Raw genomic sequence first — 23,095 nt, forward strand, 5'->3', positions numbered from 1 at the left:
GAAATTTGACCTATTTGCCCAGAAAGATCCGGAGTTGGTGCTGGAATTTTCTCAAGAACAGAACTTATTAAAGTTGATTTCGGACTCCTTTTTGAAAGATGGCGACGAATGTTGATTTGAAATATTTGAAATATTTTCTGAAGATAAACATATATATGGAACTCCTTGACCTGCAATAAGGTTTATCAGTGATTTTTTTTTTGGATGGAATATTGGAAGAGTGAATTTATTATCTGTGAGTATGCATACATTGCAAACAGATTTTAATAGTTTTGAAAAGGTTTTTTTTAAATAGCAAGATCAGTTTAATATTGAGAAAATTGGAAAAAATGGAAACTTTATTATTAAATTTGGAAATTCAGTAGAAAGAAACTATGAACAAGATTGATGATTTATAAAATTAAAGTCGAAGGAGCAATGTCCAAGAAGAGTTAAAAATTTTGAATAAGTTTTTCTTGAAAATAAACAATAATTTCAACTTAACATTGAGAAGATTGACAAAGTGGAAAATTTGGTATTAAATTGGGAAACACAGAAGAAAGAACTTATGAATAACATTGATGCTTTAGAAGATCAAGACCGAAGGAATTATGTTTAAGAAAATTTTAAAAGATTTGAAAAAAACTTTTTTTGAAAGTAAGCTACAAATTCAACTTGAGACTGAGAAGAATGGAAGATTCGGTGTTGAACTAGGATGTTCAGAGGTGTTTTAATTCAGTGGATGAAATTCAGGAAGACTTGAAAAAAAAAAAAAAAAAACTTTTATTGATTGAAAACTGTTTAACTCAGTGTTGGGAGGGTGGAAAGGGTGCAAAATTTAATATCAAGTTTGGATTTTCAAAAAAAAGAGTTTATGAATAAGATTGGTTAAATTGATGGACCGGGGTTTTATGGATATAAGAAATGATGATTTTTCGGTTTATACGTGTATTTTGTCTGCCGGGGGGGAGGGGGTGGTACTCCTGCTGGTAGAGGTAGTGGAGAGCTTTTTTTCTGGATTGGAAGCCTGATTGGCATTTTTCAACGATTTGATGAGAATGTGGTTGACGTGATTAGTAAGTTTTCAGATGACATCAATATTTTTGATACCACACCCATTTGGGTTTTTAGAATCCCTTGTCCTGCGTAAAAAAAAAAGACTAACCTTATCTATGCTCCTCAAGATTTTGAACATATTTTGGTCCCCTGCACACCAGGAACACAGCCTAATCATTCTCTCTCACTGATGCTGTTTCCTCCAGGAGTTGTCTGTTGCCCCAGATTTCAGCATTTTCACTCCACATATCCCCAACCTCTCCAGTTTCTCCTTGTATCTAAAACCCAGAAACATTTTCATCAATCTATTTAGCACTCTTTCCAGCTTATGAACCTCTTTCACATATAGTATGGTAACCAGAACTGGATATATTATTTCAAATGCGGTCTCACCTTAATTGATCTTTCTTTTCACTGTAATCCTATACTTTATAAATCGTGCTCTTTACATGACATAACTTGCTAATTTGCCCGCAGAAGAGCCCTTCTCACCGTATGAGGTATAATGTGAGAAATAAACTTAACTAATGTCTTGTACAGCTGTGACTCTTGCACTCTAGACTCTGGCCAATGAAGGCAAGTATGCTAAATGATTTCATCACCTTTCCTCCCTGTTGCTGCTACCCTCAAGGAACCATGTGTTGTACCCCGAGGTCCCTCACTTCTATCACATTCTCCAGGACCCTGCCATTCACCAGGTATCTCCTGCCTTGGATTAACATTCCAATATGCATCACTTCACATTTGTCCGAATTAAGTTCCATCTGGGCATTCTTTGTACCACTTTTCCCAGTTGATAGAGATCCTGTTATAAGCTTCAATATCTTTGTTCATTGTCCACTGTATCAAAAATATTGATGTCATCTGAAAACTTACTAATCACGTCAACCACGTTCTCATCAAATCGTTGAAAAATGCAAATCAGGCTTCCAATCCAGAAAAAAAGCCCTCCACTACCTCTACCAGCAAGCCAATTTTATATCCAATTGGCTCGTTTACCCCAGATCCCACATTCTCAACCAATCCGCCATTTGAGAGATCTCATCAAAGGCCTTGTCTATGCAGACGACATCAAGTACCCAATCCTCTTGGTTACTTCTGAAAAATATTCAATTAAATCCATGAGATGTGATTTTCCATGGACAAAGCCATGCTGACTATTCCTGATCAGATTCTGCCTTTCCAAATGCAGGCAGATCCTGTCTCTCAGAATCGTCTCCAGTACCTTCCCCACCACTGGGCCAGACTCTCTGATTTGTTCCTGCAAGTCCCTCTTAAATAAAGGAACAGTATTAGCCACCATCCAATGTTCTCAACCACAGCTAACACTACAATATCTCTATCAGGAATGCAGCAATTTCTTCCCATAGTGTCCTGGGATACATTTGGCCAGGACTCAGGGATTTGCCCAAACTTGTGTGCTAGCAAAGTAGCAGATTTAATGGAAACAGGATGTACTAGGTATAAGTTAAGAGAGGAAGCACTGAAGTTCCAAGGGCAAGGGGACTAAAATAATTAGTTAGTCTACCAGAACCCATACCATTTATTTTCTCCTGGATTCCACCCTATAATAGACATTCCTTTTGTTCTCTCCACCTCTCCCACATCCAGCCCATTCTCTGCACCATGCAGCAATTTTGATTTCTAAATTTTCCCCATCCTGACATCATTATTCTGGTTTCCTCTCCACGGATTCTGACCGACTTGCTGAGTAGATGCAGCATTTTCCATTTTTACTTCAGATTTCTAATATCTACAAGTTATTGCTTCAGATAAACATGCTCAGCTGATGGGCAAAAAGTTAGCTGGCAGATCTAATGGGTAGTTAAGACAGCCTGTGCAGGTTGGCCTTTATCGTGGAGGATCTGGAGTTTAGGAATACGGAAGTTTTGTTGCAGTTGTGCAGGGGGTTGGTCCGGCCATACCTGCGATACTGTGCAGTTTTTGTCCCCTTAGCGGGAAAAAAAATGGAAATAAAGGCAGTGGAAAGAAGTTTCATCAGGTTCATTCCTGGAATGACTTATTGAGAGAGGTCAACAGTTTGGGTCCATATTCCATGGAGTTTAGAAGAATGAAGGATAACTGTATTCAAACATACAAGCTCCTAAAGGTGGCTTGACACATTAGATATTGAGATGTTTTCACTAGTTGGAGAAGACACAAATAAGGGAAAATAGTTACAAAACAAGGGGCTGGTCATTGAAAACAGAGGTGCGTAGAAATTTATTTTCTCATTGAGTGGTGAATCTCTGGAATTCTCTGCCACCGAGGGTGAAGGCTGCATCATTGGATATACATAGAGTTGAGGGTGATGGGGAACTGGTGCAGAAGAACTGAGGCTCATATAGATCAGCCACAATCATTTTGAATGATAGTACATGGCTGAGGGGCTGAGTGGTCTCTACTTCCATTTTCTTCTGCTATTATGTGGCCTGTTTCTGTGCTGCACGTTGCATACAACTCTGTGGCGCGCAAGGAGCTAAACCATACAGTCTTTAACAACATTACCAATGTTTGCTCTTCTCTTTATCTCCTTCCTCCGATTGGCAAACCAGTTGTAAACTTTCAGAGCAGTCACGCGCTCAGAATCGGTGAGCTTCCTGCCTGCAACAACAGGAAATTCCATTATATGCAAGTCTCCACAAAATAGGAGACCACTTTCTCACAGGGGGACAATGCTGGGGACATGATGAGGACCAGAATGGAACTGCAGAGATTAACAGTATGACAGCATAACTTACATTGATAAAATTATAAGATATAGGAGCAGAAACAGGCTATACAGGGCATTGAGTCTGCCCCACCATTTAATAATGAGCTGATCCATTGTTCCATTGCCTGGCCTCCACCCCATAACCTTTGATGCCCTGGTTCAATTCATTTCAATTTAGTACAACCAGACTTCAGAACAGAGTTCAAAGCTCTTGCAAATTTGATTAAATGAAACCAAAACTATGAACCTGATTTAAAAATATACTGGGAAAAAGGCAGTGAAAGGTTGTGCAATTTATAACCAATGGCAACACTGTTATCAATAGTAGGGTAAAGGTTCCATTATTGTCACATAATACAACAGTTAGAATGTAAAATACATGAAATTCTTTAACTTTTGTTTACTGTAAGGCAGAGAGTCCCCACAGAAACCTACAGCACCGGTGTTCCTAGGCGTTCTCCCCTCCAAGTACTGACCAGTCCTGTGCCTGCTTCCCTTCTGAGATCAGGCAATCCCAAGCATATTCAGGTTATTAGGTGCATGCTGGCATATAGGGAAATCCAAAACTTAAAAATGTCACCTCAAAATCAAGGCCGTCTTGTATGTCAGGTCTAAAACTGAAACCTTGACAGTGAAGTCTCAACATCACAGCTATCTTCCCGACGGTTCTGACGCAATCTTGAGTGTGTCCTGTTAGTTATGAATGAAGTCTCAGCACTCCCCCACAGGGTCCATCCACCCAGTCTGACTGCCGTCGGCTCTGAATAGACTTTAAACGGCCTGTTACAGGAGCTGATAATGGTTTATTTTGAAAAGTAGTAAAAAATTAAAACCTTGACAGGGCAATATGGTATTAAAATAGTCATTTGCTTTTAACAACATCCATTGGTCATTGCCAACTGCCAGAATTTTTTTTTGGAGGGGGGGGGGTTGTCTTATACAAAGGGTGTCACTCTAAACTAACATTTTAGGTGGAAATTCCGGAGTTGTCTTAAACAGAATCATCCATTTACAGGAATGTCCATTGTTTACTAGTTACGTTGAATATTATTGCAATATTGAATCACTTGTAAGTTCAAATAATATGGATGATTAACTGGCCTCCCTGGTCACCTGAGTAAGTTTCCTGGTGAAATGTTTCTCAGAAATAGGTAATTCAATCTTTAGTATCAACCAACAAGTCGTAACAGAGTACAGTCAGACTTCAGTGTGAATATGAATAGTCCGCACCGATCTACGTGAAACTCCACTAGTTCTACCTACCCATTCCCTTGCCCATAACCCTCCAACCCCCTCACATCCGTGTACTCATCTAACCTCCTCTTAAATGACAGAATTGACCCTGCCGCAACCACCTCTTCTGGAAGATCAGTCCGCTCAGCCACCACTCTCTGAGAGAAGAAGCTTCCTCTTATATTATTCCTAAAGTTTTGCCCCCTAACCCTTAACTTATGACCCCTTGTTCCAATCTCCCCTACCCTCAGGGTAAAGAGCCTATTCACATCTACTCTATCTATTCCTTTCATAATTTTAAATACCTTCATCAAATCCCCTCTCAACCTTCTATGCACCAATGAATAAAGTCCCAGTCTACTTATTCTTTCTCCATATTCAAGATACTGCAATCCAGGCAACATTTTTGTAAACCTTCTTTGCTCCCTCTCTACCTTATTCAACTCCTTCCTATAATTTGGAGACCAGAACTGCACACAATACTCCAAATTTGGCCTCACCAATGTCTTAAACAGTCTCATCGTCACCTCCCAGCTCCTATATTCTATGCTATGATTTATAAAGGCCAGCAGAGCAAAAGCCTTCTTCATCATCCTATCAACATGGGAATCCACCTTCAAGGAACGCTGAACTGTTATTCCAAGATCCCTCTGTTCCTCTGCATTCCTCAATGCCCTCCCCTTTACTCCATACTTTTGGTTATTCCTCCCAAAATGAAGCACCTCACATTTATCTACATTAAACTCCATCTGCCACCTTTCAGCCCACCTTTCCAAACAGTCCAAAAGCTTCTGTCATCCATGAAACCCTCCTCACTATCCACAACTCCCCCTATTTTGGTATTGTCCGCATATTTACTCACCCAATTTACCACCCTGTCATCCAAATCATTAATGTAAATGACAAACAACAAAGAAAGGACCCAACACCAATCCACGAGGCACACCGCTCATCACCGGCCTCCACCCTGAGAGTTTTCCACCATGACTCTCTGGTGCCTATCTTCCAGCCACCGCTGACCCTGACCTGTTCTTAAAATCAATCAAGATCTCATTGCTTTTTATAGATTAAAGACAAGTTTACATTTCAATAGAGGAAAATCATACTGCTGGAGGAACTCAGCAGGTCAGGCAGCATTTGTGGAAGGAAATAGAAAGTTGACATTTTGTGTGGTGACTTCTACATCTGGGCTAATAGGGAGACGGCCAGTGAGACTGGATAACCACATTGGCCATCTTTCCTGCACTGGTTTCAGTCCAGATGAAGGGCCTCAAACAGAAACGCTGCCTGTCCACTCCCTTGATTTGACTCGCCATATCCAGATCCGACATGATTTGCTGAGTTCCTCCAGCCTTTTGCTTTTCACTCCAGATTCTACAATCTGCAGTCTCTTTCATTTCTGTAGTAACTTCCATGACATTAGGATGTCTCAAAATGCTTCATAGCTACTGAGGTACAGCCACAGTTTAATGGACGTGCAGCAGGCAATTTACACACAGTGAGATCCTGAAACTGTGTGAACTTGAGCAACAATCCTACTTACCTTTGCAGTAGTGACTCAAAATTCTAAAAGGCAGATAGGACTTCTATTCAACATCTTATCAGAAAGAGTACACTGCACTGGTACAGTACTTAGAGCCATGCACCCATAAACCAGCAAACTTCTGAGACAGGAGAGAGACCCGAAAGTCTGAAGACACTGTGATTGTAGTAAAAACACAGAGATGCTGGAGGAGCTCCGTAGTTCTCGCGGCGTCCATAGGAGGCAAAGATGATATAACTGATGTTTCGAGCCTGAGCCCTTCTTCAACGGAAGAGCTTGAAGAAGGCTCAGGCCTGAAACGTCAGTTATGCCTACCTACCTACGCTGCGAGACCTGCTGAGTTCCTCCAGCATTTGTGTTTTTACTTCTGACAGACAGGCAAGAGTCTGACTCACTGAGCCATGCCCGTGTCTACTTCCAAGATTAAAAAAAACTGTTTCATCTTTTGAATGCACACACCTGGCTTCTGGATGACTGCATTGCAAGCATTTGAAATCTCCTCCCTCTTGGCCTCATCTGGGTATTGGTTTTCATTAAAGTAGCTGTAATTAAGAAACAGTTTACAAATTTAGTAACATCCAACAGGTGGCTCTGAAAATAAAACCAGTTATTGATCCCACTATTGTGGTTAAGAATGCGGAGATTAGACATAGTTTGGAAGAGTGGGCAAAGTAAGCAACATTTTGAACTTTCTGAAACACTGCAAGGCACTGATCCATTCACTGGAAGCCATCTTGTTTTTCATCTGTGGAGCTGCAGCTCTCAATGTTCTGATACAAAATGTGGAACAATGAAGTTGTTGCAAAGATTTAATTATTTTTAATGATACAGCATGGTCAAAGGCCTGAGGCGCATGCTAAAGAGCTACAAGGTCATTTCCAGATAACCCACTACCTGCTGTATAGCTCACCGCAGAAGCACTGGGAGTCTTTTTTAAATAAAAAAGAAACACTGTTTAATTTGATATTCTGGAAGAAGGGTTAGGGAGAAAGAAGTCCTCAGTTCAATACTGAATCTAGATGTGGGCACAAGTCTATAACCTGATCCAATGGGGAATATGATCAGCTATTAGTCAGAATCGGAATTTATTATCATGGACATGTCATGAAATCTGTTGTTTTGCAGCACCATCACAGAGCAAACGTTGTAATCAACAAGTTTTTAAATAAATAAATGAATGCAAAAGAAGAGGCATCTGATGGCAGTGTGAAAAAAATCTGCTTTTGTACTACTGACCATTCTTCTTCAAGCCTCTGTACCTCCTTCCCGAGGGTAGCAGTGAGAAGAGGACATGGCCTGGGTGGTGGAGGTGCTTTCTTGAAACATCGGCCTCTGCAGATGTCCTTCAGGGAGTGAAGACTGATGTCCGTGAAGGCAATGACCGAGTTCACAACGCTCTATAGTTTTTTCCTGTTCTGTGCATTACCACCTCCATACCAGACAGTGATGCAACCAGTCAGAATGCTGACCACGGTACACCTGTGGAAATTTGCAAGGGTCCTTTGGTGACATATCAAATATCAAACTGCTCAAGAAATATAACTGCTGGCGAGCCTTCTTCATGATTGCATTGACATGGAGGCCCCAGGACAGATCTTCGGTGATATCATCAACATGGAAGCCCCAGGACAGATCTTCAGTGATGTCTTTAGGAAGGTGTCTTAAAGTTTATGGGTTACATCATAGCAAAAATAAGAAAAAAAAAGAGGTCCCTCAACTCCACCTTGCCATTTTAGACCAAGGCTGAACCTCAAGTCCACTTTCTTTCCCATACGCCTCAATTCCCATAATGCCCAGATCTTAGCCTCGACTTTATTGGGTATTGAACATCAACCAATCTAAGTCACTAATGTCTCATCCTGGGATCATACCCCACAGTTTTGACACTCTTTATTCAAGGATAACATCTGTATCACCCCTGACAGCCTTTGCACGTCTTATACATTTTAAGGGTGGAGTTTCTGCACTTTTATTGATAAGATCCTGGGCTTGCACAACCCACAGAAACAACTTTCAAGCTGTTGTCAGAATTGGGGATGATTCTGTGGAGCTGCTACCGTAAATGTTCTGATAAGTGATAGCAGTGTGAAGAAGGTATGGCCTGGGTGTGAGGATCCTTGAGGATAGAGGGTGCAGTCATTTTTATTTTCCTAACCAGCACATCTTGACAACCCAACCCCTGCCTTACCTCAAAGAAAACAACGATGGCTGTACATTATTGTAACATCTGCACAAAACAAAGAACCACAAAAGATTCTTGCAAATTTCCACAGGCATACTGTGGACAGCATTCTGACTGACTGCATCACTGTCTGGTATGGAGGTGCCAGTGCACAGGACAGGGAAAAGGCTACAGAGAGCCATGAACTCGGCCTGCGACATCATGGGCATCAGTCTCCACGACATTTACATTTCACAAACTAACCACTCTCTGTGTGGAAAAATGTACACCATTATATCTATTTTAAATTCTACCATCCTCCCTTCTCTCAAACACCCTGGGAGAAAGGTCTGATTGTCTACTTTATGCCTCTCATATTTTTTGCAGGAAGCCTACTACAAGGGACCCTGTCAAATGCATTACTTGTCCATGAATGCCACATCTGCTGCCCGACCACAATGAACCACTATTATCACTTCCTCAAAAATTTTTTAAGACGAAACCTGCCCCTCACAAGTTGACAGTCCTTAATTTAACCAGACCTTTCCAAATGTATGTAAATCTTTTCCCCAAGTAACCTCTCCATAAGCTTACCTACAATTAACATGAGGCTCACCAGACTATAATTTTTTTGATTATTCCCATTTCCCTTCTTAAACAAAGGTACAACAATCGGCTACACTACAGCCATCCAGAACCTTGCCTGTTGCTAGTGAGAATACAAGGCCCCTGTAACTTGCTGACTTGCCTTTCTTAATAACATGGAATATATTCCGTCAGGCCCTGGGAACATCAAAAGACACAGCATCACTTCTTTCTTCAACTCAAAATGCCCCAACATGTGTTATCCATAACCATATAACAATTACAGTACGGAAACAGGCCCCTCTAGTCCGCATTGATTTAAGTGATCTCCTCTAGTCCCACTTACCTGCACTCTGCCTATAACCCTCCAATCCCCTCACATCCATGCATCTATCCAACCTTATCTTAAATGACAAAATTGACGTTGCTGTAACCACCTCTTCCGGAAGGTCACCCCAGTCAGCCGCCACACTTTGAGTGAAGAAGCTCTCTCTCATTTTACTTTTCCCCCTAACCCTCAACTCATGACCCCTCGTTCCAATCTCACCTGCCCTCAAGGGGAAGAGCCTATTCACACCTACTCCATCTATCCCCCTCATAATTTTAAATACTTTTATCAAATGCCCCCTCAACCTTCTACGCTCCAATGAATAAACACGCAGTCTAATCAACCTCTCTTTGTATTCTAGATACTGCAATCCAGACAACATTTTCTCTGCACCCACTCTACCTTATTGATATCTTTCCTATAATTTGGAGACCAGTACTGCACACAGAATTCCAAATTTGGCCTCACCAATGCCTTGAATAGTCTAAACATCACTTCTAAACTCCTATATTCTATGCTTTTGATTTATAAAGGCCAGCACACCAAAAACCTTCTTTACCACTCTATCCATGAAATTCCACTTTCAAAGAGCGATGAACCGTTATTCCAAGATCTCTCTGTCCCTCTGCATTCCTCAATGCCCTCCACATTACTCTCACTTTCCTCCTTGTGCTTCTCCTTGGTGAATACCGATACAAAGTACTTGCTTAATACCTCCCCCACTTCCTCGGACTCCAAGAATAAATTCCCTCCTTTGTCCTTGAGAACCTTACCCTAGTTCTTCTCTAGATAAAGGATACCAACCTGAAACTTTGACAGACTATTTCACTCCAGGAATGCTGGGTCCCTCCAAATTTTCTGTTCATTCAACTTTATACCCTCAATCATATCCAGTCCCTACTCACTCATTCCCAAGCACTACAACTGAACCATTCTACTTCCCTCAAACTCTTTCTTGCAATACCTACATAGTCCTTGAATGCAAGCTTCCTGTTGCAAATTCTTGGTTTATATGGCCTTTTTATCCCTGCCCCAATCTCTTTCCAATCTATCAATGGTGTTCTGTACAGCCAATATTGGTGATTCAGCTCAGTGCCTCTGTAATGAGCCATGGGTACGAAATACAAACAGCCAAACCTGCTTTGTATCTACAGCTGCATTCCCATCCCGACTTGTGGTTATGTACTCATGGAGAAGGGTGTAACTGAAATCTTGTACCCTAATACTGGTACTGTCAATAGTCCATTCATTCTGCATTCAAATAACTACTATAACTGAATCTCACCTCAACTCTTAAAGCACATGCACAGGACACGAAAAGACTACAGAGTTGTGAACTCGGCCTGCTACATCATGGGCATCAGTCTCCACTCCATTAGGAACTACCATCAGAAAGGAGGTACAGGAGCCTGAAAAACACCCAGTCGTACAAAAACAGATTCTTCCCCTCCGCCATCAGAGTTTTGAATGGATGATGAGCTATTGGCACGACCTCACTTTCTCTGCTTTTGCACTAATTTATTTATTTTATAGCGATCATTGCGCCTGTGCTTCTGCAGAACAACAAATTTTGCGACACCTCATGACAATAAATTCTGATTCTCCTTCTAACGAGGAAGGGGGGAGGTACCTTTCCATCACTGTGAGACACTCCTTTCGCCAGGTGAAGCGACTGCCTCTGCGGAGCCGGAAGTTGCCTGGTGTGGCAACGTTCGGTGGGGTCGACTGTTTCCACTCTGGGTCTTCTGTGGTGGAGGAGGCAGGCCTCATGTTTAAGGTGGCTCCTCCACAAAAAAAAAGTACAAGACAGTCACTTAAAAATCATAATACATGATCCAGGGAAGATAAAAGACACTGTAGATGCTGGAATCGAGAATGAAAACTGTACGCTGAGAGAACTCAGCAGGTCAAGTAGGGACTTGAGGGAAAATGTGCATGTCTCTATTTTGTGCCGAGTGTGCATTGTGGGGTTGTAGGAGCAACGGGGCTGTGGGACCTCCTCCCACACACACATCCCGTTTCCTTCACCATTCATCCCATTATTCATTCCCATCTGGTTCCCTACCCCCACCTGGCTCCTTTTGCCCATAATCCCTTCGTCATCTTATTCCATCCATCACCTACCAGCCTCCAACCCTCCCACTTCCCCACCCCAAGTTCAATGTGCCCATCATCTCAGCTCTACCCGTTTCTGCTCGTCACCGACCAGCCTCCCTCCCAGAATTCCTCCTTCACCTGGTTCCATTATTAGCCCATCATTCTGGCCCCATCTGGTTCCACCCATCACCTATCAGTCTTCCTCCCTCAACCCTCCCCCAACTTGGTTCCGTTGTCCATCAACCCCTCCCCATCTGCTTCCACCAATCACCGACCAGCCTCCCTCCCACAACCCCTCCTTCACCAGGTTCTATTTGTCCATCCTCCAGCCCCATCTGCTTCCATCACTCACCTACCAGCCCCATTCCACAACCCTCCCCCACCTGGTTCCATTTGTCCATCAACCCCACCCCATCTGGTTCCACTAATCACTGATCAGCCACTCTCCCACAACCCTGCCTTCACCAGGTTCCATTTGTCCATCATTCTGACCCCATCTGGTTCCACCAATCACTGACCAGCCTCCCTCCCACAATTGTCCCTCACTGGTTTCCATTTGTCCATCATCCCCACCCCATATGCTTCCACCCATCACTGACTAGCCTCTCTTCCACCAGCTTTTGTATTGCTATACAACTGACAGTCCAGCTGTAGTGTCTCATCCTGAACCATTGATTCCAATGTTTGCCTTAACAGATGTTGCTTGACCTGCTGAGCTCTTCCAGAATTTTGTTTTATTTTTAGAGGAAGGATATTTCTTTAGTTCCTGAGCAGCAAATACCTCACCCTATTGTTGATTGCAAGCTTCAAAGGCAGTTTCAAAATCATTGCAGTGTGTTTATATTTCATAGAACAGCACAAGAACAGACCCATCAGCCTACAATGTGTACACTGAACATGATGACCAAATTAAACCGAAACTCTGCTGCTTGCATTTTCACAGATCCAGTTTAGAAGCCTCTTAAACACTAGTATATGCTTCCATCAGTACCCCGGACAGCCCATGCACCAACCACTCTGTGGTTAAAAAAAACTTACACCTTTACAACTACTTTAAATTCTACCACCTCCCCCAAAGACACTGGGAGAAAGGTTCTGATTGTCTATTTTATGCCTCCAATATTTTCTGCAGGAAGCCTACTACGAGGGACCCTGTCAAATGCCTTACTTGTCCATGGATACAACATCTGCCCAATCAACCATCTTTGTCACTTCCTCAAAAAACTTAATTAAATTTGTAAGACGTGACCTGCCCCTCACAAAGCTGAGAGTCCTTAATTTAACCTTTCCAAATGTACGCAAATCTTTTCCCCAAGTAATTTTTCCATTAGCTTACCTACAATTAACGTGAAGCTCACCAGACTATAACTTCCTTGATTATCCCCATTTCCCTTCTTAAACAAAGGCACATCGGCTACACTTCAGCCATCCAGAACCTTGCCTTGTTAGTGAGAATACAAGGCCCCTGTAACCTGCTGACTTGCCTTTCTTAATAGCCTGATATATTATCTGTTAGGAACATCAAAAGATGCAGCATCACCTCCTTCTGGATCTCAAAAGGCCCCAACATGTGTTCTCCAAATTACTTTCATTATCCTCCTTGTGCTTCTCCTTGGTGAATACTGATACTAAGTACTTGTTTAATACCTCCCCTGCTTCCTCAGACTCCATGAATAAATTCCCTCCTTTGTCCTTGAGAACCTTACTCTAGTTCTTCTCTAGATAAAGGATACCAACCTGAAACCTTGACAGACCATTTCACTTCAGGAATGCTACCTGACATGCTGAGTCTTTGCTCACTCAACTTTATCCCCTCAATCATATCCAACCTTTGCTCACTCATTCCCGGGCACTACAAGTGAACCATTCCACTTCCCTCAAACTCTTTCTTGCAATACCTGTATAGTCCTCGAATGCAAGCTTCCTGTTGCAAATTCTTGGTTTATATGGCCTTTTTAATCCCTGCCTAATCTCTTTCCAATCATCCAATGGAATTCTATACAGCCAATCTTGGTGATTCAGCTCAGTGTTTCTGCAATTAATCGTGGGTACGAAATATAAACAGCCAAACCTGGGTTTGTATCTATAGTTGCAGTCCCATCCTGAGCTGTGGTTGTGTACTCATGGAGAAGGGTGTATCTGAAATCTTGCACCCTAACCATGATAATGTCAATAGTTCATTCATTCTACATTCAAATAACTACTGTAACTGAATCTCACCTCAACTCTCAATTCCATGCACATACCAGAACAAACAATCTATGTTATTCAACAAATTTGAAGTTATTTCCAGTGTTAACTAGAAGGGAATTGCCTCATACCTGGACTCGTCTTCTCCAGCAGGTACCACCTGTACAGCGTCCGCTTCTTGGGGTCACTCATGTCTAGTCCTTGCTGTAAAAGCCATTGAGAAATGAAGCTTCGACTCATCCCTGCAACCACACAAAACAGATTCCCCGTCAATCCTCACATGTGCAGCTGCAGGCTTTAATGCTCTTAACATCAACTCTTATCAGATTAGATCCAGTGACAGGGTCTCAGTTGCCTTCCTACGGCTGATCATTCCTGAGGATACCTGCACTGTGCGAGGCCATGGGTGGGATAGCCAAGGTCGATCCGGAGCTGCCTCACATTCACATTTTTCCCGGATGGATTTGAAGAAAATGGACAAGGAATAAGAGGCATCAAATTCTTCATCTCCTCACCACGTTTGTTGGGACTAACACAGCCACTGAAGCTAATTCAATACATTAAATCTGGAACAGGACAGTTTTATGATCTGGAAGCAACAAGTATGATAGGATTTTGGCGTGGTAAAGAGTAAACTTCAAAAATAAAGTTTGTAAGTTTACTTTTACATTTCAAACAATCTTGGTAATGACGATTGTTAGATTCCTGGCATTGGCTGCCATTGCTTCATGAAACTAATTGTGATTTTTGGAGACCATTATGTTCAGTTTTGGTCATCGTACCATGGAAAGATGTTGTCAAGCTGGAGATGGTGCAGATTTGAGGATGTTACCAGGACTCCGGGGCCTGAACTGTAGGGAGAGGTTGAGCAGGCTAGGGCTTTATACTTGGAGCACAGGAGGATGAGGGGTAATCTCATAGAGGTGTACAAATCAAGAGAGGAATAGATGAATTTAGAGATTATTTTGCCGAGAATATGAAAATTGGTAACCAGATGTCCTGGAGCAGGATTTTCCAACCAGGGGTGCGAGATAGCATTCCAGGGGGTGCGAGATAATATAAACAAAAAAACTGAAATGTTAAGGGTACTGTCCTAAAGATTCAAGATAAAAATATTGATTTTTTTTAAAAAGTCCAAATTAAAGATGGGGATGTCCTCTTCTTTCTCTATTCAATAGAATGAAATTCTCTATGAATTTTAGCGCATTTCAACGCACTGTTTCTTTTTAAATGGCATCACCCTATAACTTTTTTTTAAATCGGGACATTTAAAATGGGGGCCAAACTTGTTGTTTCGTGATTTTTAGCAAATTACATTCGATTTTTATTTATTATTATTTATTTGTCTTATGCAAATTATAAATTAACCCTTCATTATGTCAAAGAAAAGGAAATGGAGTTATGATTATGTGCAGTTTGGTTTCACTTGCACCGGAACCGAGGATCTGCAAAAACCCCAGTGCATGCTTTGTGACGCTCTCTTTTCAAACGTAAATTTGAAGCCATCTAAGTTGCAGGAACACTTCAACAACCGGCACGTTGGAGCAGATGTTGCAGGCCATGATGTTGGATCATTGAATGCTAAAAGGGCCCACTTTGATTCTCAAGCAACCCTTCCAAAATTAGGTTTTATATCTGCTGGCAAACCACTGCTGATGGCTTCATACCACATGGCGTATAAAGTAGCCAAATCCAAGAAGTCCCATACAATTGCAGAAGAGGTGATAAAACCACGTGCATTAGAAATGGCAACAATTGTTCTGGGAAAAGAAGCCTCAAACAAGCTTAAATTAGTGCCGTTATCAAATAATGTTATTCAGAGCCGAATTGGTGATGAGTTTGGACATTTTGGACCAAGTTATTACAGATATCAGGGCTAGTCCCTTGAAAATCTCTCTCCAATTAGTCGAAACAACTGTTTTTGCAAATTGCAGTCAACTCATTGCATTAGTGAGGTATGTCCACGATGGTGTCATAATGGAAGATTTCCTGTTCTGTGAAGATCTGAAAACAACCACAAAAGGAAAAGATGTCTTCCAGTGTGTGAAGGACTTCTTTGCAAAATATGACTTAGATATCCAAATTATTGGTTCTGTGTGTACCGACGGTGCCCCTGGTATGCTAGGAAATAAATCAGGATTTTTTGCACTGATGAAACAAGAGATTCCGCACTTGCAAGGTGCCCACTGTTTTTTTCATCAACATGCTTTGGCATCAAAAACATTGCCTCCAAAGTCGAAAAAGGTCCGACACTTCTGTGAAGACTGGATTAGGGGTCGTGCTCTGAACCACCGCCTCTTCAAGTCACTTTGTGAATATTTTGGAAGTGAGCATTCAGTTTTGGTTTTCCACACGGAAGTCCGCTGGTGGTCAAGTGGGAGAGCCTTAACGCGCTTCTTCGAACTGCGAGAAGAAGTCAAAGCTTTTCTGAAGGAACGTGACTATGAACTGCCCGGAGAAATGGAATCACAAGAATTCAACCAAATGCTAGCCTATTTGAGTGATATTTTCACTCGTATGAATGACCTGAGTGTATCTATTCAAGGGAAAAACATAAACATATTGAAATGCTGCGAAAAGTTAAATACTTTCAAAGAAAAATTACATCTTTGGTGTCGAAGAGTTAAAAGAGGGAATCTTTCAAATTTTCCATCACTCGAAGAAATGGTTGATGACAATGAGTCCCGAATTCCAAGTGTGTGTGAAGAAATTGTGGATCATTTGGAAATACTATCAAAAGGATATTTTGGAGGAGGAGAACTGGTAACTTCTGAAGAATGGAATATAAATCCATATTCCTTCAATTTGGATAATATGTCGGATGAAGAAGAGCTGAAGGAAGATCTTATGGAACTGCGCACAAATCGTGTTCTTGAAATGCAGTTTGAAAGCCAAACTTTGGAACAATATTGGTGTTCGGCCATGGACATGTTTCCAAGACTTTGTGAAAAAGCACTAACTGTGCTCATCCCCTTCGCGATGACATACTTAGGCGAGTCTGGATTTAGGGCCCTTTTGTCAATCAAGACAAAATCTAGAAATTGCTTGGGTGCCCAGGCAGACACGTGGACTGCTATCAGCCACAAAGTGCCACGAAACTCTTAAGCAATAAACAGGAACAAAAGAGTCATTAAATTTAAATTGGCTTAAGAACATTTGAACATTAGTTCTTCAATTTTTTAAAAGAAATTTCATGCATGATGGAAATTTAATTTTTTTGTAGGGTTTATGCAACTTTTAATTTGTTGTTATATTTTTTCTTTTCCATAGGTTTCATTTTTGTTTCTATATTATTAAAAATTGATTATACAAATTTGTTTTGGTCACCTTCACCTTTATTCTTAAATAAATTATTACTTTAAGGGGTGCAAGAACATATTAAAATTTTTTAGGGGTGCGGGGCATAAAAAAGGTTGGGAACCACTGTCCTAGAGGAAGGGGGAGAGATTTAAGGAGGAATGAAAATCACCAGGAAAACATTTTTTTAATATATACAGAGGGTGGCGGGTGTATGGAATGACCTGCCCGAGGAGGTGGTTGAGGCAGGTACTATAAGAGTGTTAAAGAAAAAAATTGGATTGATACATGGATAGGAAGGGATAAAAGGCATATGGACCAAATGCAGGCAAGATGGGGTGAAGGGCCTATTTTCATGCTGTGTGACCCCCAAGAACACATTGCCCAAATAAAAGCAAATCTATTCTGCATCCAACCTGTCTGATTCAAAGTCCTGGCCAACAAGTCACACTAAAAAGAAATTTAATTAAAACCTTCAAAAGTCATTCAGATACAGAGTAAAACGCGAAAGGATGAAGATCAAAAAGAGATGTGTAAATGGTGTAAAGCCATAATTATAGCTTAATTTGTTCACAGCCTGATTTAAAAAAAAACATTGCATATATCAAAATAAGCGATAGCTTTAAATAGTGTCCAATTTTTATTCATTTTTAAGATGTTTCTTGCTTTGCTGTATGAGGTGATTGTTCATTATCAGCAAAAATCTTTCCTACATTCCTACCTGTAACAGATCTTCCCATTTGCTCCTTGCCCAACACCATTCTCACTTCCCCTTTATCTAAATCTTTGAGCTCATTTTGTGTCAACCATATTCTGCTGTTCTTGACCTCTGCGGGCTTCTGAACTTTCTGTCCAAAGATAGCAGTGAGAAGAGAGCATGGCCAGGGTGATGGCAGTCTTCGATTGGGGGGGGGGGGGGGGGGGGATGGTGGGGATGGCTGCCTTCTTGAAGCAGGGCCTCAGGTCTTCAATTGGCAGGAGATCAGCGCCTATTATTAACTTGGCCACCTCTGCCCTGTTTCTGGCCATTTTATTTTTCAACCCAGGCCGTGATGCATGAAAAACTCTTTTCCCTGCATAGATGTTGCCGACTTGTACAATTTCCAACACTTTTAGTACACCGTTCCCATTTTCAGCATTGTTTTTTTTGTCACCCCTAAATGATAGCATCAATTTTAGATAATGAAATGTACATTCATTCATTTTCTTGGTACTGCATTGCTGTTCCAGTGCAACTCACAGATTCATCCATCAGATCCTATATTTTAATACAAAGAGTTGTTTAAAAGAGACATTTAAAATTTTAATCTAAATTACAAGGAAATTACCTCAAGTAGGGTATAGAGCAAACAGGGCAACTGCATTCTTCATATGGGATGGAGACATGCAGCATTGAAACAGGCCCTTGTCCATGCTGAGCAGATTTTCTAACCAAGCTTGTCCCATTTGCCTGCATTTGGCCCATATTCTATCCACATATCTTTTAATTATACTCATCCCTACAGCTTCCCCTGCAAGTTCATTCCACATATCCTGAACTGTCTAGGTGAAAAAGTAGCCCTTCAGGTCTATTTGATGTCTTAAATCTGTGCTCTCCAGTTCTGGATTTCGCTAACCTGTAAAAAGACTGTGTCCATTCATCTTATCTATGTCCTCAAGTTCTTGTATACCAATCTTAAAATCTGTCCATCAGGCATGGGTAATGCAGTTTTAATCAAACAACATCAATCCTACACACAAGCACACCAAAAAAAAACGCACACACGCACACAAACAGTGCAATGCGAATTAATTTGATAACACTGGACAACAAAGATTTTTATTTCCTGAACACTTTTGGGGGCATTTTATGCATTTTGAGCTGCTGATCACGAAAATCACCTTAACATTTTCCTATAAAGCTGTTTTTTTTAGATATAACCTATTTTTGTGATTTCCTGTCTTTTTTCAAGTCTACTTCAAGCAGACAAAACCATGAAGTGCAACATGTCATTGAAAATTCATTTTCTGCATTCACACTTGGACGTCTTCCCTGCTGATCTTGGTGCAGTCAGTGACGAAAGTGGTGAAAGGTTTCACCAGGACAATGCAACCACAGAAAAACGGTACCAGGGCAACTATTGTTGGACACTGACACGAGAGGCATCAGATGCTGAGTACAAACAAAAATCAGTGGAAGAACATTTATAGGTCTGTTGAACTAACACAATGTGTCAACATCATAATGCCATTAAACATGCTAAATTCAATAAAAGTTTATTTAATGTTTCCCCAACTTCCTACAAGATACAGCAAATCTAAAGTTATCTTTGCGTTCAGTTTGAAGTTGTCTATCATAAACCCCAATTTTTGTTCCGGAAGCAAACCTTTAAAAAAAAATTGTCCAGTGTAATGAAAAGGATTACATTATTAAATTAAGACTGAATGAAATAGAAATAAAGCTACATACATTAAAAACGCTAAACTATAAAGTAAGAATGGGCTTATCACCTCTCACTCATCGTATCTTTGGTGTATAAAACTAAGCTGAAAGAGATTGTCATAGACAAAATGAGGAAATCTAAATAACAAAACAATTATGAACCCATTAAACCATGGATGGCCCAGGACCAAGATACAAAGGAAGGAAAGACGTGCATGGGATGTTAGGTAAGTGTTTCCAGGGCAGGAGCCTCAAGTAAATGGACAACAGAGAATGGCTGTAAATTAAATGAATGAATGACCAGCATTAGGTTTTGCCAGCCCTAAAAACAAAACAATAAAGATAGAACTATTTAATCAGTAAACAGAGGAAAAACTCAAGAAGCTTATTTGGAAGAAGTCAATGTGAATCCACTGCAGAGGTCTTCAAAAACTGGTGATCACTGAGCCCCTTCTGTCCAACAGCAAAACAATCACACAACACACAAACATGATGGAGTAAGCCATGTCACATCACATCCATAGATAGTAAAGGGTGAGCAACGTTTTGGGCCTGGGCCTTTCGTCAGGTATAAGCAAAATCAAGCAGGTGCCTGAATTAAAAGGTCGGTGAAGGGAGGAAGGGATAGGTGGAGGATCACAGGTCTACAGCTAAGAGGTCATTGGTGGAAATAGGTGGGAGAGTAGAAGTGAATAAGGCTGAGAAGTGATGAGGGAGAGGGTTAAGTGTATTTAAATTTTAATGCTATTAACCATCTCTTCAATTTACTGCAAATTGGATTTTTTGTCTCTAAAGAGCATTCTAACCAGAATGACACTCACACTAAGTCTGTTCACTGAACAATAGGAAGTTGAGGCTTTTGATTTACTAAGATTGTTGTCTGAAGATGGCGCGTAAAATCCTTTTTTTTAATACTTTATTTAAAATTTAAACCATGATACATAAAATTAATACAAGTTATAAAATAAAACCCCTCTAACCCCACCTTACTAAGAAAAAACACCTTCCCCATTTATATACCCCTTACCTAAAACAACCCCCAAACTGCCCCCTAACTACTCCTTTAAAGGAAAAAAAGAAAAAGAAGAAAGGAGATATAAACTATAATGACATAGATAAATATCGTGGATTGAGACATTTCACCACACTAAGGCAGGAGTATTCAAAATTTTAAACCCATATAATCCAAATAAGGGTTCCAAACTTTCTGATAGAAAAAAATAATCCTGTAAATTATATGTTATTTTTTCCCAATGGTATACAGGATCTTAATTCTGTATGCCATCGAAATAAATTCAACTCTATATAATTTTTCCAAGTAATCGCAATATATTTTCTCGCAACAGCTAATGCTAATCTCAAGAATACCATTTGAAATATATTTAATCTTAATTCCAATCAAATCTTTTTAATATTACTTAACAAAAATATTGATGGTTCCATTGGGAATTTAACTTTAAAAATATTTTGTAAAAATTCCTTAAACCACATCCAAGAAACTTTCACTTTTTCACAAGACCATGTTGAATGTAAAAATGTTCCTTTTTCTTTCTGGCATCTAAAACATAAATCCATAGAAAGTAAATTATATATCATTAATTTCTTAGGAGTTAAATATAATTGATGTACAGGTACACGATCCTTTATCCGGACTTCTAAATTCTGGAAAGCTCCAAAATCCAGTAAGTGGGGAGAGAGGCGGCTGGTGCTTGGGGAGGCGGCAGAGGGACTGGCGCTTGAGGGAGGCCCGGCGGTTGTGGGGGATGGCAGCACAATTTGGGTGGGCTTCCGAAATCTGGAAAAATTCAAAATTCAGAACACACTATCCTCCAAGGGTTCTGGATAAAAGGATCATGTACCTGGGGTAAATCTGGCTTAAGCATTTTATTCCACAATAATGCATACATTTCTGATACAAATCTTTTTTTCCTACCACCTGAAATGGAGATTTCAAAACTAGTCTGTCTAGGCTACCTCACAGTATTCCCAAATTGATCCATTAACAAAGCTCTAACGTGATAATAACAAAAAAAAGAATATTCAATGGTGTTTCATACTTTTCCTTCAATCTTTGAAATGTAATAACATAACCTGTTCATAACAATCCTGTACAAATTTAATTCCTTTATGATCCCATATTTTCAAAAATTGATTATTAACCGTAAAAGGAAAAAGTTTATTCTGATACAAAGGTATCTTCATTGAAACTTTACCACATGTACCTATTTCTTATTTTATTCCATCTTTCCATCAAATGCATTAAAATTGGTGAATTATATTTACGTTCCAACTTCAAATTCCATTTATATACAAAATTATCCCTCCTATTCTCATCAATTCGATTTAATTCAATATTTGCTCATAGCAATCGAGTTTCCAAATCCAACATTCTATTAATAAATTTTAATTGTGCCACTTTATAGCAATTTTGAAAGTTTGGAAGTTGTAAACCTCCTAGATCATACTTCCACGTTAATTTTTGCAAGGGTACACTTGGCATTTTGTCTTTCCGTTAAAAATTTCCTAACTATAAAATTCAAATCTTTAAAAAAATTATTGAGGAACTTTACTAGGAATGGTCTGTAACCTAGGAAAAATATTCATTTTAACACAATTAAATCTACCTATTAATGTTATTGGTAAATCTTTCCATCAATTTAAATAATTCTTAATTTTATAAATAATTTAGTTCATATAAATGATTAAAATCTTTATCATCTTTAATACCTAAATAATTAATTTGATCTGACCACTGAAATTTAACAATATTCTTACAAGGAGATTAATCATCTTCAATTAATGGCACTTATTTCCCCCAATTAATTTTATAACCATATATTACTCCATATTTTTCCAAACTATCATAAATGAATTCTTTTGGTTCTGTTAAATAAATCAAAACATCATCTGCAAATAAATTAATTTTAAATTAATCAGATTTCACTTTAATACCTTTAATATTACTATCTTGTCTTATTAATTGTGCCAAAGGTTTAATTATCAATGCAAACAATGCTGGTGACAAAGGGCAACCTCTCCAATATAAACGGTGATGATATTTGCCCATTCATCACAACTCTAGCCATCGGCTTTCTATATATTGCCTTAATCCAATTAATAAACATTGGTCCAAATTTAAATGTTTCCAACACTTTAAATAAAAATCCCCACTCCACTCTATCAAATGCTTTTTCGGCATCTAATGATAAAACCATTGGTAAATTAAATATCCCCTGCAAAATATTTATCAAACTAATTAACTTTGTAATATTATCATCAGAATAATGGTCTTTAATAAATCCAGCCTGATCTATATGAATCAAAGAAGGTAGATACCTTGCCAGTCTATTGGCTAAAACTTTCGTTACAATTTTATAATCAACATTTAACAAAGATATAGGTCTATAATAAGTTGTTTTCAAAGGATCTCTGACTTTCTTAGGAATAACTGTAATAATAGCTTGAGAAAGATAATGTGGTAAAGAATGAGT

The 23,095-nt window shown here is 39.8% G+C and overlaps 1 protein-coding gene across 10 annotated transcripts in view; it reads right to left on the reverse strand.

The window, feature by feature from the left end:
* The window catches only part of LOC138760334 (homeobox-containing protein 1-like), a 127,245-nt gene that overhangs the window by 14,781 nt on the left and 89,369 nt on the right, over window positions 1-23,095 (reverse strand). For all 10 annotated transcript variants that reach the window (XM_069930778.1, XM_069930775.1, XM_069930780.1 and 7 more), the window contains 4 exons: window positions 14,017-14,127; window positions 11,229-11,382; window positions 6,984-7,066; window positions 3,544-3,639 (listed from right to left, as the gene is read on the reverse strand). In XM_069930778.1, the coding sequence (XP_069786879.1) occupies window positions 3,544-3,639; window positions 6,984-7,066; window positions 11,229-11,382; window positions 14,017-14,127 (444 nt within the window). The remainder of the gene's footprint in view (window positions 1-3,543; window positions 3,640-6,983; window positions 7,067-11,228; window positions 11,383-14,016; window positions 14,128-23,095) is intronic.

The sequence above is a fragment of the Narcine bancroftii genome, chromosome 4, assembly GCF_036971445.1.
Source record: "Narcine bancroftii isolate sNarBan1 chromosome 4, sNarBan1.hap1, whole genome shotgun sequence".
NCBI classification, from domain to species: domain Eukaryota; kingdom Metazoa; phylum Chordata; class Chondrichthyes; order Torpediniformes; family Narcinidae; genus Narcine; species Narcine bancroftii.